General features: G+C 44.3%; 1 protein-coding gene across 3 annotated transcripts in view; it reads right to left on the minus strand.

Annotated features, from left to right (window-relative positions):
• The window catches only part of DMRT1 (doublesex and mab-3 related transcription factor 1), a 110,447-nt gene that overhangs the window by 35,891 nt on the left and 58,270 nt on the right, over positions 1–16,286 (minus strand). For all 3 annotated transcript variants that reach the window (XM_054727583.1, XM_054727585.1, XM_054727582.1), the window contains exon 5: positions 15,792–15,936. In XM_054727583.1, the coding sequence (XP_054583558.1) occupies positions 15,792–15,936 (145 nt within the window). The remainder of the gene's footprint in view (positions 1–15,791; positions 15,937–16,286) is intronic.

A 16,286-nucleotide genomic window follows, 5' to 3' on the forward strand; every position in this document is an offset into this window, starting at 1 on the left:
AGTGAGTAGTCAGCAAATGCAAGACATTAGACCAGGAAAGATATTCCATTCATTCTGTATACACTGGCCCACCAAAAGTCAGTGTCCTTCTCCTATTTCCCAAGAACCTCATTAAGAAAAGACAGGTAGAGACAGTAAACCCTTCTATGTTATGGACTGAACTGTGTTCCCCAAAACTTATTATGTAGAAGCTCTAGCCTCCAATGTAACCGTATTTAGAGTTAGGACATTTAAGAAGGTAAATGCGGTTAAATGAGGTTTCGATCTTCTCTTTCTCTCTCTGTCTCTGTCTCTCTGTCTCTGTCTCTGTCTCTCTTTCACACACACACACACACACACACACACACACACACACAAGGCCAAAGGAGAGAGGGACAGAGGCGTCACAAAAAAAACAACCTTAACGGCACCTTGATCTTAGACTCCTAACTTCCAGAACTGTGAGAAAATACATCCCCTTTTTTAAAAAAAATATTTTATTGATTTTTTTACAGAGAGGAAAGGAGAGGGATAGAGAGCTAGAAACATCGATGAGAGAGAAACATCGATCAGCTGCCTCCTGCACACCCCCCACCGGGGATGTGCCCGCAACCAAGGTAACATGCCCTTGACCGGAACATTCCCCTTTTTTAAGCCACCCAGCCTGTGCTACTTTGTTAGATAGCCCTAGTGGAATATAAATAGTATTACCATAAAACAGGAAAATTACACAACCTGGCTTGCTCAGTGTCCTTACTAATACATTTCTCTCATTTCATATAGTGGATTCTACTCATTACAGACATTCATGTGCTGAGCTACTTTACTATTACTGACTAGAGGCCTGGTGCACGAATTCGTGCACAGGTGGGAGTCCTTCGGCCTGGCTAGCAATTGGGGCCGATAGGGGCCGGCCAGGGGGAGGGACAGTGGGAGGTTGACCAACTGCGGGAGGTTGGCTGTGGGAGTGCACTGACCACCAGGGGACAGCTCCTGCGTTGAGCGTCTGCCCGCTGGTGGTCAGTGCACATCATAGCTACCGGCCAGTCGTAATGGTCACTTAGGCTTTTATATATATAGATAATTTGGTTATAAAGGATATAACTCAGGAATAGACGGGGGAAGAGATACACAGACTTGGAGATTAATAAAATGAGCTAAAACACATATTTCACCTTGAGAATCTTATGATTTAATAGTTTTTCTGGGCCCTGTAAGATTATGAACTCAAAATAAACCATAAAAAAAAATAAGCACTATTACATGCTACATCTTGAATGAACCTCAAAAACTTTTTGCTAAGTGAAAGAAGCCAGATAAAAAAGCCACATACTATGATTCATTTATATGAAATGTCCAGAATAGGCAAATCCATAGAGACAAAAAGTCCAGTAGTAGTTTCCAGGGGCTGGGAGGGAAGTAGAAATGAAAAGTTACTGTAATGGGGACTCCCTAGGGTAGTGGTCGGCAAACCGCGCAACTCGCGAGCCACGGTTTGCCGCTCTGTTGACTAATGAGTTTGCCGACCACTGTCATATACTGCCTCTTTGCCTCTTTGCACACAATATGCCACAATTGCCTAATCCTCACAGCTTCCAACTACACGGCAACATTTAGTCTAGTCCAGTGGTCGGCAAACTCATTAGTCAACAGAGCAGCAAACCGCGGCTCGCGAGCCGCAGGTTTGCCGACCACTGCCCTAGGGGATGATGGAAATATTCTAGAGTTAGGTAGGGGTGATGGCTGCACAATTTTGTCAATATGCTGAAAACCACTGAACTGTATGCTTTAAAGGGGTGAATTTTATGGTATGTGAACTATATGTCAATAAAACTGAAAATTGATTTGTTGTGAATAAACAAATCAATCAAGCCCATCCCACCTCTATAACCATATAAGTAACAAAGTTGAAACATGCCTGGAAAGGAATAATTGGGGCATCTATCCATATCACATTTGGTTGTGATCCTCTTTTCTCTAATCTGAGAAGTAAACTCTCCCTTAGGTTTCAGGTGAAGACCTCAACCAAGTCTTGAAAGAGAGCAGGACAGCTGGGCATGTATCTACTCCCTCATCCACCCTGTAGAGGTTAGACAGCAAGGCTGTTCTGTGTACAGGAAAGAAAGATGTGTGTCCCTGAGACCTGCTGACATTTAGGGATCACTGCAGCATGCTCTCTGCTATGGTTCATCATCTAGGCATAATGCTAGGTCCAAAGACACATAATTGGCACTCAATGAAGTTATTACTTATACTAGAGGCCCGGTGCACGAAATTCGTGCACTGGGGGGGTGGGGGGGGGTGTGCCCCTCAGCCCAATCTGCACCCTCTTCAATCTGGGACCCCTCAGGGGATGTCCAACTTCCAGCAGTCGGACATCCCTCTCACAATCCGGAACCGCTGGCTCCTAACCACTCACCTGCCTGCCTGCCTGATTGTCCCTAACCCCACTGCCTGCCTGCCTGCTCGCCCCTACCTTGATCTCCTGCAAGCCTGATTGCCCCTACCTTGCCCTCCCCTATCAGCCTGATCACCCCAAACTGCCTGTGCCTTGGCCCCCAGTCTGGCCTCCCTCTGGAGGCACCACCCCCATAACCCCAATGCTGCTGCCACTGCAGCTGGTTATGGCTGCCTGAGCCTTGGCCTTTGTAGCCACTGCGGCTTTGTCTGGAAAGATGTCCGGAAGACAACCACTCTAATTAGCATATTACCCTTTTATTAGTATAGATTTGGGGACCATTACAACCACGCAGAACTTGAAGAAAACACATGGCCCTGGTCAGTTTGGCTTAATGGAGAGAACATCGGCCTGTGGACTGAAGAGTCCAGGTTTGATTCTGATCAGGGGCACACATGCCTGGGTTTCGGGCTCAATCCCCAGTAGGGGGCCTGTGGGCGGCAGCTGATCAGTGATTCTTTTTTTTTTTTTTTAATATATTTTATTGATTTTTCACAGAGAGGAAGGGAGAGGGATAGAGAGCTAGAAACATCGATGGGAGAGAAACATCGACCAGCTGCTTCCTGCACACCCCACACCGGGATATGTGCCAGCAACCAATGTATATGCCCTTAACCGGAATCGAACCTGGGACCTTCCAGTCCGCAGACCGACACTCTATCCACTGAGCCAAACCGGTTTCGGCTGATCAGTGATTCTTATCATTGATGTTTCTATCTCTCTCTCCCTCTCCCTTTCTGAAATTTTAAAAATATATATTTTTTAAAGAAAACACATGATCTTCACTTTGGGCTTTGTCATCTTACAATATCCTTTGTGCAGTGTTTTAACTTCCCTCAACTTTCCTTTACCCACCTTTAAAGTGCAATCTATTTTGGGGAAGATGATCAGGAAAGTGATTCCAATGGGTAGAAGTTTTTTTTGGAGGGGATGGGTCATGAAGATATTTAAAAATTGAGCATGGTGATGGTTGTACCACTCTGAATTTACTTTAAAAAGCCAGTTCATTGTACACTTTAGGTAACATGTACAGTATATGGGTTATATCTCAACAAAGCTGTTCTTTTATTTCTTTTTAAATAAAGACCAGTCTTATAATCAATTGCAGATGTTTTCAGAGGCCCCTCAAGATTTGCTCACCATGTCCCAAATCACGGCTGTGATTCCCAGTTGCCTCCAGTCCTGGTGGATCTGGATGGTGTGGTTTGCAAAGGAGAAGGTGGCAAGAGGCTTATGGAATTTCGGCAACCCCATTCCCCCGGTCTCCTCATAGGGCACCAGGGCCATTCCCACTGTGCCAGCTCTGCTCCCTTTAACCTGTTGGGCAAAAGAATCCTGCGTGCTCTGGCCAGAAAGTGCATTCTTTCTTAGGTGGCCCGGATGCTTTTTTTAAGGTCGTTTTATGGATTCAAAAGAATAAACAGAGATGTGGAAAGCTTTTGTCAAAATCCTTTTACATGGTTCTTCCAGTCTCATGGGAAATGAGATGTGGCTCTGAATTCATCCCAAAGTGTGTCTTTGGGCAAAAGCACCCAGAACGGCACAACTCCTGCAGAATGCCCCACACACTTTGCTGTCAGGACTCAGGGGGGCTTGAGGGTGAGCGAGGCGGCGGTGCCAGCACAGGACCTGGGAGAAGGTAGCGCTTTCTACACTGCCCAGGCCACGTGGACTACAGCAGTACCCGCCCAGGTGGGCAGGGTATTTCTGCTGTTTTGTTTTGGTCTGGCCTCCACCCCGTCAGCCACGGACCTGTGCCTGCACTGAGACTGAATGGTTTGATGGCCCTACTTTTTGGTGGACAGTGGATGCACTCCCAGAGACTGGCAGTTAGACTCTGGTGGCTTCTGAGTCCCTTGCGGGGAGAGCCCGGCCCTAGGTCAAGAACAGACTCAGGCGTCCTCGGCCAGGAGGCCTCCTTGGGCTAGGGGCCGCCACAGTTTGAAGGCTAGCCATGACCCCAATCCTGGCAGGGGTCTCCTCTGGGGTGCTGGCAGGCCTGGGCTAGGGCTGCGGGCGGTTTAGAGGCTGGTCACGCCCCCGATCCTGGTGGGGGTCTCCTCTGGGGTGCTGGCAGGCCTGGGCTAATGGCCACCCTGGTTTAGAGACTGGTCAAGCCCCTGATCCTGGTGGGGGTCTCCTCTGGGGCGCTGGCAGGCCTGGGCTCTGGCGCCGCAAAGGGAGAGGTTCCTGCACCTGCTTCCCACACACCTAGGCTAGGATACATCTTGTAGGAGGCGGCTTCAATGCCGGGGGTCGGTGACCAGGTCCTCCGGAGCCTCGCTTTCTGGGCTGCAGTCCCACGTCTCCCAGTGCCCCAGCCTCAGATGCGCCCACGCAGTTGCCCCCACCACCAGCCACCTCAGCGCAGGCCACAGCAGCTGAAGCTAGCCTCTTGGAAGCCAGGCCACCACACCCACCACCGCTAGTAGCTCTCTGCTGCTCGCTCTCTGTGCCCTGTCCACTGGGGTAGGGGAGTGCTCCCAGCCCAGAGGCCCTCCCTCCCTCCGCAGCCTGGCTTGGGAAGCTGGCCTCATGCTGGGGCTACTATGCCAGCATGCCCACTCGGCTACTATGGGTGCGACACGGGCCCCACGGAGGCCAACCTGGAGAACATAGACCCCAGCTCTGCATCCGGCTGCTGCAGATGGCCTCGGTGGTCAACTACCACCTGCTCCTTCCACTGGCCCCATTGATCCCTCTCAGCACCAGCCATTTAGGCCAGGGTGGCGATTGCCCGGGGACCCCGCCCCAGGAGCGGCTGGCTGGGCCCGGCCACGACCCCCCGGGAGGCTTCTGGCCGTGGCCGGCCACGCCCCCCCGGTCGCGATCCAGCCCGGGACCCCCGGGAGGCTTCTGGCCGTGGCCGGCCACGCCCCCCCCCGGTCGCAATCCAGCCCGGGACCCCCGGGAGGCTTCTGGCTGTGGCCGGCCACGCCCCCCCGGGTCGCGATCCCCCCCGGACCCCGGGAGCGGCTGGCTGGCCCGGCCACGCCCCTCTAGGGTTGCCATCGCTCCCCAGGACCCCCCGAACTAAGAGGATTTGGCGCCGCCATCTTGGTTTTCTTAACGGCCAGATAGGCCACCCGGAGTCCCGCCCCCAGCCTCTGGCAGGCCCAATCATGGGCATAGCGGAGGTGCGGTCAATTTGCATGTTTCTCTATTATAAGGTAGGATATTGACTGAGCTATCAGTATATATGCTGGGAGAGGATGGGTGTCAGGAAAGAGAGAGGAACTGGACTTGCCAGAGCACTTCAAGAGTTACTGTTATAGCTGGCAAAGCTACCAGGGGATAACTGAACCAAATGCATGAAAAGTACAAATTTCTACTTTGATTCTGAGCGGCTGTGCATTCTTTTTTTTTTTTTTTTTTGCTGTTATATTAACGGAACTAACCTATAGAATATGAAAAAAGAAATATCTGGACCTATGAATTACCTAAACAATACAGTTAATATGTTCAAAGATAAATTACAACCCAGAAACTTTTCACTGAGAAACCCATGGTTTCAGCCAAAACAGGAAACTGTTCCAAGCATGATCAGCACTGCCTCTTGTACTCTTTTTGTAGAAATATAAATGAAACTCTTAAAACTGCTGAGTATGCTTAGAGAAGTATTGCTTTCCTCCATGCATTTTTTTTTTTTTTTTTTTGCCTTCTACCCCAGGGTCCTAAAACAGTGGTTTGGAGCAGACTTGGATGAAGCATAAAGGTGCCAGATTTAACAAGTAAAAATACAGCATGCTGAATTAAATTTAAATTTTAGAAACAATAAATTATTTTTAGTATTGAGACAACATGCTTACATTAAAATAATTTTTTGTGGTTTATCTGAGATTTAACTATAACTGGCCGTCCTGTGTATGATCTTGCAAGCTTAATGAAGTGACTGCACTGGCTGACAACCCCCGTCCTGCCCTCCAAGAGCCAATGGAAGGGCTCTGTCCTGTGTCACCCTAGAGGCCAGAACCTTACACCTGCAATTGAAAGTGTTTCCTTGTGCTGCTTCAGGAAACTCAGATGTGGCACTGTTGTTTATCAATCTCTGGTAAGAAGACATTGCATCTAAAAGAAAACAACAACAACAAAAAAACAACAACAGAGGACTATGGTGGGAGGTCTATTTAAAGTGAGTGGAACCCCCACCCTAGACTCGTGTAAATGGGGAGAGTCCCTGATGTGATGTAGTACCAGGTGTGTAAAGGTCACTAAATGGTTCTCCTCACAACCCTGCTACATTGAAAAGAGAATTTTAAATTATGAACATGTGTGTGTTAAGATTATCATGGAGCCCTAGCTGGTTTGGCTCAGTGGACAGAGTGTAGAGCGTAGGCCTGCGGACTGAAGGGTCCTGGGTTCGATTCCAGTCAAGGGCACATGCCTTGGTTGCAGGCTCGATCCCCAGTGGGGGGCATGCAGAAGGCAGCCAATCAATGATTCTCTCTCATCATTGATGTTTCTAACTCTCTCTCCCTCTCCCTTCCTCTCTGAAATCAATAAAAATATATTAAAAAAAAAAAAGATGATCATGGAACCGTAGGGCCTACTGTTATCTCTGAATATTATATTTTTATGGAGCTCAGTTTTAATATTAGCACTTTTAGGGTAAATGTAAATAAACTGATCATGCAATAAATTCAGTGTGCTCTTTTATTTTGAAGATTTAAGCTAAAACACCATAAATCTTAGAAGCAGCATCTTTCAAGATACAGAGGCAACACTAAGATTTTGATATCCACTAAAAAATAATAAATAAGCAATGAACTTCAGAGACTTCCCTTCCCAACTGATGTGTCCAATGGGGTGTCTTCTCTTTGCCCTCATATCAAAGGGATCATCTAGTGTACTACAATAATCCCAGGAGAGAGGGGTCCTTGGTTTTATAAAAAAGAGTGGTAAGTATGACCACTGTACACATAGTAAAATCAAACCCACTTCCATGATGAAATAACCATCTCCTCTAGTTCCCCCAGAAGATTCCATTTATGCCAATCTCAATGAACAACAGTTGGAAGGTACATAAAGCTGGTCACCATCCTTTACAGCAGAAGCCCAGTTGGAACCTGACCTCAGCATATATTGTATACCCATGTATATGTGCAAGATGGGAAGTATATGCCTATATATAAATATAAATACATATAAAGCTAACTTTCAGTGTTCAGAAAACAAAAGCTATCCCCATATAACAGCCAAATTCTGACATAACTCAATTTGGACACCTCATCTGGTGTGCACTGCACTCATTCCCAGTGTAAACCCCACCGCGCTGGGCAATGATATACTGTAATGTCACATCGCAATCTGGATTTACTATAAAGGGCCTCTGACGAGCTTCAGAGCAGTAAACATTGCAGCGAGGTGTATTTCACACTGAGCTGGTTTTTATGAAGAACACTTCACCGCCCAGGCACGGCACCTGCATGATGAATGGTGAAAGATGCATGACAAGCTTCATCATTGTTTGTAAATCTTAACTGTTCCTGCTCACTAACTCTGGAGGCAATTTTCAAAGACAGCGGCAGACAGAAGGACAACACAGCTTTCCTGAAGGTTATTCAAGTTGTACTTGGCCTGGGCTGTGCCTCTGAGGAGCTGAGCAGGGGAAATAAACTCCTGCTCAGCTCCATGCCCGAAAAACATCACTTGAGGCCCAGTGCATTCAAGCCAGACTGGAATGAAGAAACCCCGTATGTGATGATGCTGGATGCTCTAATCAGAGTGGCTACTCTTGCATCCAAAATAATGCCCACATGGGTGCTGCATCTTCAGGATTTTAAAATTCAAATGGTCACTGAGTAAGTAACAGAAACAGGCAAATCTGCTGATGTGTGATGTGCTCACAATACACTGGGCTCCCTGCACTATCCCCTGTGCCACCCCTAGAGGCCAGCACCTTACACCTGCAATTGCAATTGTTTCCTTGTGTTTCACTGAGCAGGCAGGTATGTCACACCTGAATCTCATCAAGATAAAATTGCCATCGAAAAGATAGGCAAGCAATGTTTTCTAGTCATTATGTTCAACCTGGTTATGTCAGGACACTTCCTAAAGGTGTACTTTCCAGGGCTCCTGCGCCCTGTATCCTGCTGTAGACTACAATCTTTAGTCCCAAGGAAAACCCCTGCAAATGTGCCCTCTGTACGGAATTTAGAATTTTTAAAGCATAAGTTAAAGATGTAAAAGAAATCTCACAATAAGCCACTGACAGACTAAGTAGAGTGTAAAATACTGTCTCTATCAAAAATTATCTGGGAAAATCAGCAGGCCTTTTATTCACACTCCTCTTAATTCTATATAATAAAAGCATAGTATGAAAATTGTCCCCTCCACCGGGAGTTTGGTCAGGTGGTGGGGCCCGCCGGGAGAAGGGAGGGAGGCCCTGGCCAGCTGGCACTAGGGACCTTACCAGTGTATGAATTTTGTGCACTGGGCCTCTAGTTTTAAAATAATAGCTTATGCCAACGGGAAAAAAAAGAACTACAAAAGCAGTTAATTGTATTTCTATATACTTATAATTTCAAAGCCAGTAACTCCTTATTTAATTTTGAAATGTCTTCCTTTATCAAATATTAACTTCACTCCCTCCTGTTGTAACAAGAATACTCAAATATAACCACAAAATTAAAAGTAACTTTGCTGGCCCTAGCCTGTTTGGCTCAGTGGATAGAGCATCGGCCTGTGGACTGAAGGGTCCCAGGTTCGATTCTGGCCAAGGGCACATGCCCAGGTTGTGGGCTTGATCCCCAGAGGGGGCCGTGCAGGAGGCAGCCAATCAATGATTCTCTCTCATCATTGATGTTTCTCTCTCTCTCCCTTCCTCTCTGAAATCAATAAAAATATATATTTTTAAAAAAGGTAACTTTTCTGTGTTAATTAAGTAAAAAAAGGTGTTTTAAAGTTTATATTTAGCTTTGGGAATAATAGCAATGTAAATACCATACCTGATATGCTAATGATTTTTTTTTTTAAAGCTACTTTTTGTTGGGCAATTTTTATTTATTTATTTATTTATTTATTTATTTATTTATTTATTTGCTGGAATACCAACGGGCTACAGAAAGACAACCCCAGATAGGGGTATTTCTGCATGATGCACATGCTGAGGGAGCAAGTTCTGAAATTTTATCATTATAGACAAGAAGTACTATTGCATGACTGTTGTCCAGTGGACTCCAATCAAGCTAAGTCATCACCATGCTGGTTCTCCATCTGCACATGAAAATGAGGACCCCTTCTCCTCCCTACTTCATCAGCATCAGCTCTATGCCTTAGTATCCTCATCTGCAAAATGGGGATACTACTACTATTATAAGAATTGAACGAGAGGCCTGGTGCATGAATTCGTGCATGAGTGGGGTCCCTCGGCCCGGCCAGTGATAGGACCCGATCAGGGCCACGGGAGGTTGGCTGTGGGGAGGGGCCGCGAAGGTTGGCTGTGGGAGTGCACTGACCACCAGGGGACAGCTCCTGCATTAAGCATCTGCCCCCTGGTGGTCAGTAAGTGTCATAGCAACCAGGCAACCAGTTGTTCGGTCGCTTAGGCTTTTATCTATAATAAAAAAAGAGTAATATGCTAATTAGACCGGGCAGCCAAACGACCTTCCGGACGTCCTTTCAGACGAAGCTGTGGCGATGGGGGCCGAGGCAGAGGTTGTTAGGCGTGATCAGGCAGGCAGGCAAGCAGTTAGGGGTGATCAGGCAGGCAGGCGAGTGGTTAGGGGGGTCAGGCAGGCAGGCAGAGGGGTTAGGGGCAATGAGGCAGGCAGGCAGAGTGATTAGGAGCAATGAGGCAGGCAGGTGAGTGGTTAGGGGCGATCAGGCAGGCAGGCGAGTGGTTAGGGGCGGTCAGGCAGTCAGGCGAGTTGTTATGGGTAGTCAGACAGGCAGGCAAGTGATCAGGGCCAGTCAGACAGGCAGGCAGAGAGGTGAGGGGCAATCAGGCAGGCAGGCAAGCAGTTAGGAGCCAGTGGTGCTGGATTGCAATAGGGCACAGGCCGGGCTGAGGGACTCCCCTCCCCTCAACCCCCATGCACGAATTTCGTGCACCAGGTCTCTAGTATACATATAGATAGATAGATAAATAAGTTATTTCCATCAAGTGCATAGACATTGTCTTATATAGATTGTCAGAGTTAAATAACTGTGAGAAAAGGAAAAGGAGAAGGAAGAGGAAATCACAGGATATAGTAGTAGAAAGAATGCCCATAAATGGTTCAGAAAACTTGAGTTCCTATGTTGACTCTTTTTCCTAAACACCAGCACCAAAGCTCAGGGACACCGTAGCATCCAGCCTGCAACTCCATCCAATCTCTATTAAATGTAAAAAGTGATTAAGTCCCTCACTTCCTCTCTTGCACGGCTATGTTATTAATCATAAACCAAGTATATGTAAAGAATTAAGTCTTTAAAATGCAAGTTTTCCAAAGGGAAGATTCTACATGACATACTAGTAAATCCAGAGTATGTTTAAACCTCACGTCTGATCTATTTGGATTGTTTTACCAGTGAGGCACTGGCAGAAATGAGGCCAGTGAGGCACCAGCAGAAATGATCCAAAGGTCAGTTTCTTATTCATTCAAGAAACCAGGACCCACCCCTGGAGCCCTCTGAGAACATGGCCTGATGCTAGGCACCTGGAGAAACACAAAGCTGGAAGACTATGATCCGTGCCGTGTGTGAGAAAACACACCCTGGTAATTCTTACTAAAGCGCTGCAGTGAGTGAAGTCTTTCCTTACTGCAGCGAGTATGATGCGTTCACATAGCCCCTGCGAAGTGCCTGCTATTTTTAGACTGGTGATGACTTTGTCAAAAGCCAGAGTTTTACAGAGGACATGTTAGGTGCACATTGGCTCTCAGCCTTTTCCACAGTTTGCCTTGTAGGGTATTATTTTCATGGAGGAAGAAAAAGAGGTTTAAAGAAAATACAAAAATATGTGTGCCCTCATCAAATAGCATTTTAGTTTCCCTCTATCCTATTCTTTAGGTATAAGGGGACCTGCTGTGTCCTTATACACCCATTTTCTCTAGTTATTTCCTTTGTTCTATGTAGGAAATATATCATATGTGTGATATGTTAAAAATAAGTTTTCAAAGCTGCCATTTCTAAATGTTCATTATATGCTTAAAATGATTATGCTTCACCTTCCTCACTCAGCAGACCATGATGTCTATCTAGCTAATTTCAAGAATTACAATCCACATATGGTTAGTTTCAAACAGGGTCCTTTTGGAGCTAAAAAGTAAGCCCTTCTTGATGAACATAATCACTTTCATGTGTACAGCCCACTGCCAGGCACTTGCTGAAATAGAAAGATATAAGACATGGTGACAGGCCTTCATGTGAGAATAAGGAAGTTGACAGTTTCTGCCATACATTTTTATAATTACATATATATATATATATATATATATATGTATGTATATATTCTTATTGATTTCAGAGAGGAAGGGAGAGGGAGAGACAAACATCAATGATAAGAGAGAATCACTGATCAGCTGCCTCCTGCACGCCCCACATTGGGGATCAAGCCCACAACCCAGGCATGTGGCCTGACTGGGAATCATACCGGTGACCTCTTGGTTCATGGGTCAATGCTCAATAACTGAACCACACCAGCCTGGCATTCTATTTAATCTTAATTCCTTTACTTATCTCCTCTTAGACTAGGAACAAAGAATTCACAAACCCACACCTTGGGCCAGCTGGCTTTCCTTCCCTATTGGATTATTCCCATCAGCACACAAGCCTATCATAATATCTTCCATATTTGGAAAAAAAAAAAAAAGAGAGAAAAGGACCTTCCTTGAACTTACCTTTTCCTCTAGTTAGTGCTCCATTTCACTACCCTCCTTAGAGCAAAACTCCCTCTAGAACTATCTGTACTCATATGCTTCTCTCCCATGTAATCCTGAGTGTAGTAAGGCTTTGGTTCTCACTTCCTCACCAAAGTGGCTACTCATCCACTTTGATGTCCAGGTAATCAAACATCTCTTGCAGCAGCCAATGGTCAATTCTAGTCCTCATCTCATTTGATCCATCAGTATTATTTGACTCTTTTCATTTAAGTGCTTTCTTTAACTGGCTTCCAAGACACCATTCACCCTTAGTTTTCCTCCTACCTCATAGGCTGCTCTATATTACTCTCTCCTTTGTGGGTCCTCCTCATCCACTAGAGCTCTAAACACTAGAGGGCACCAGGGCTCAATCCCTGGTCCTTTCTTCTTCACCTACACTCAGTTCTTTGGAGTGGGGGTGGGGGGTAGGATCTCATCATATTGCCTCCAATATGCACTGAATAACATCTATGCACTGAACTTTCCAGTTCTTTTTTCCAGCAGTGACATCTCCCCCCAATGTAGTCTTCATACATCCAATTCCTATGACAATCTCATGAACATCTCAAACTAAATATGTGCAAAATTAAACTAATTCCCACAAACATGTGTTCCCCATAGTCTTCTTTACACCTCAATAAGTTGAAACTCCAGTTTTCTACTTGGTCAGGTTAAAAATTATGGAGTCATCTTTCACTCTTTCCTTTATGGCCCATCCCAAATCCATATGCAAATCTTATTGGTTCTATCTTCAAAATACATCTAGAATTCAACCACTTGTTATCATACCACATTCCCACCCTGACTGAGCCACTGTCATCTTTTGTAAGAATTACTACTGTAGCCTTTTACTAGTGACTGGTCTTCTTGCTTCCACATCAAATCCCTACAGTCCATTCTTAAATAGTAGCCAGAGTTTAAAACCACAAGGCAGACACGTCACCCCTTTGCTAGAATACTCCAGTGGCCTCCCAGCTCACCTGAAACAAAAGCCAAGCGCCTGCAATGGTTTACAAAGTCTGGGCCCCGCCATCTCTTTAATCTACCTCCTAACACTTTTCAGGATAAGCAAAGGAGAATGGCTTTCAGCCTTTTCACAAAGACAAACATTGAACAGTAGCAACATGGCATTCCCTACATTCTATTTTCATGTGGCAACCTTTAGCAAAACCAGAGGAAAACTTGTTTCTTTAGATGGTAAGGAGAGGTTATGGCTGTCTTTAAAGAAACTGAAGAAAAATAAACCTAATGGACAAACTTATACTTAACTAAGACTTTAAAGAAAACATTAAACCTCTTGAAAATACTGTTTTTCAAATTACTTAGAAGTTCCCACTTAGAATAATTGATGTACTATTTACTAACCGTTAACTTATTAACCCAACCAACCAAAGGACTTCAAGTCAAACTTGACAGAATTGATAAATGTAACTGGTTATCAGTCAGCCTTTGTCACTCTCACAAATAAAAACACTGATGTCATGTCCTCATCCCCACTCACAGCACCCTGCCACTAGCCTCAGCCCCATTAAGGGCCTAATTTGTCCCCAAAGAGCTCCCCACTTGTGTCAATACTGATAAAATTGAGGACCCTGTGCTCCAAGAGATGGCACCTGGGATGTCCACATACAAGTTTCCCTTTCCTCTTCCCTTCCCACCAGCTCTATAAAAATCTCATACAATGTAGAGCTCATGACACCATACATGGAAGTCATAAGGCCACACTTCTTTTAAAAATAGCTGAGTCTTGGGTTTCCAATTAATTCATGTTCTCGTTCTCCATCAATTCCAAATTAGAGATTTCACTGCAATTCTTCCTAGCTAATGCCATGTCTGAAGCTTGATCCTCCTGATTAATTATTAGTGAGTTAGAAGGTTACTGGGAGGTTAAACCACACTTTCAGATACACAAATCACCAGAAAAGTTTTGAGGAAATTCTAGGTGTTATTCACCCAATCTTTCCTTATGAACACTGGAGCAGCCAATCTTTTCTTTCCTGGACTGTAACCTCTTTCCTTCTGAGTCTCTTCCTTTTCTGCCATAAATTCAAATGCCTATTGCTCCTCTTCAAATTCATCTCTGTTCTAATAAATTCTTATCTTTTTGTCTTATTGCCTTCCTGTGAATTTACACCTTTGTCTCAAGAATGCCAGTGCTTCTCAGAACATTCCATTATTCCTGGAGAAAGAAGGTCAGGCAATTTCCACCTTAAAGTAGGTTTCATTGCTAATTTTCTGAATAAACTTTTTTTAAGGACTCCATCAGACTATTAGGATTCTGACCTTTCAGAATTACGTTTCCTTAAAGAACAAACTTACTTAAAATAATACTGGATTAATTTATGCATTCATCACTCAACTAATAAATAACAAATTTTTAAAAAGGCATCATAGCAGATTAAAAGCTATGAGATATGTTCACTATCCTTAAGAAGCTTACAATCCCGATAAACATATATGTAATCAATGGAAGTATGAAAGGAAGACCATTTGAGCATATATTATACAGTATAAATATTCATACTAGTTATGTCTGTCCACTCTGAAATATGACTATTAATAAAAGTCAAAGTACAATCAACCATATGTACTTCAGTTCACACTTATCAGTTCCCTTAACCTATATATTCCACGTTAATGGAATCCTTTATTTTTAGTACAATAAATAAAGTGTAACTTGCCTAGCCTTCTTAGACTTCAGATTCTCATTCTCTAAGTACTTGCTTTACAAAGAAACCAGTTCTCTATAGAGAATCAAGTTATTGAAATTACCAAGTCATTCACTATTGCCCTGATTTCTACCTACTGTCTCGACTGTGTAAGCTTCTCACTTTCCCAGGTCAAAAGATAATGCTTCAATATAAGGAACTTAAAAACAGGTCCTGGGAACACAACAGCCGTAAAAGACCTGTCTCCACAATGAAAACGCTGGGGAGAAGGTTAAAACTGAAATTGAGCAATTGTGTATTTCAAAGTGCTTTGGTACATTAAGCAGTCATTTTTCACTTCAAAGCCATTTTATCAGAGTTATTTACATTGCTACTGCATAAACTCTGAGATCGATTGTATTAAAAAATGTTTTATTATGTTATTTTATTTCTTTTCCCCAAAATATAAATATACCTTCAAATTTAAAATGGAAAAATTTTGGAAAACAAGTATTCAATATATGGAAATTCACTTTACCAAAAACATCAGGACTTGGAACCACATTTAAAGTGCCCCTGTATTTCATATTGATCCCTCAGAAAACACATTTTTAGCTTCTGAGGAGTCTTTAATCTTATTCCTGTCACTCTGGGTATACAAAAGAGAGAAATGTAATATTAAGAATCTAGGCAAAGCAAAATCATTCCATAACAAAACACCTTAAAGGATACTTATATAAGACTTACACAGCAATAAACTTCCCAATAGCTCTTAACTAGTGAACCCTTGGAGAGCCAGAGACCCCGTGCTGAACACTCATCCTCTCTCCACCCAGAATCTAGTCTGTGTAACCAGACACCTACCGCTCGCTTTGGTTTCCGAGTAAGGAGGGCCATCCTCAAAAGTGAAGATCTGGGACACGCTCTGGCCCAGGTAGGAGGGAGCTGGGTAGTAAGAATGCATCCTGTACTGGGAACCCACAGGGTGGCGGTTCTCTGAGGTTTTCATCTGCTTAAGAAAAAAAGAAGGAATGTATTAAGACCAAAGTTGCATTTTATAGTCAATTCAAGAATTGCCTAATTCTTTAAGTGAAGGGTATACCCTATTAAGTTGGTAGTGTCCTCAACCATGAATATACCATCCAGTATATTAACCCTGAAAATGCTAGAATTGTGCATTCTGAGGTGCCTTTTCTATCTTGGGGTTCCTGCTAAAGCACCCCTAAAATTCCTTCTCATCATATGATCCCCAATTAACAAGTACTAAAGAGAATTGGGTAGGAAAAACAGGAGAGCATGGCATTACTGTCACAATGACTACCTTGTTTGACCAGCAGCCAGTCATTTAACCTTCTCACA

Source organism: Eptesicus fuscus, chromosome 15 (assembly GCF_027574615.1).
Source record: "Eptesicus fuscus isolate TK198812 chromosome 15, DD_ASM_mEF_20220401, whole genome shotgun sequence".
Lineage (NCBI taxonomy): Eukaryota > Metazoa > Chordata > Mammalia > Chiroptera > Vespertilionidae > Eptesicus > Eptesicus fuscus.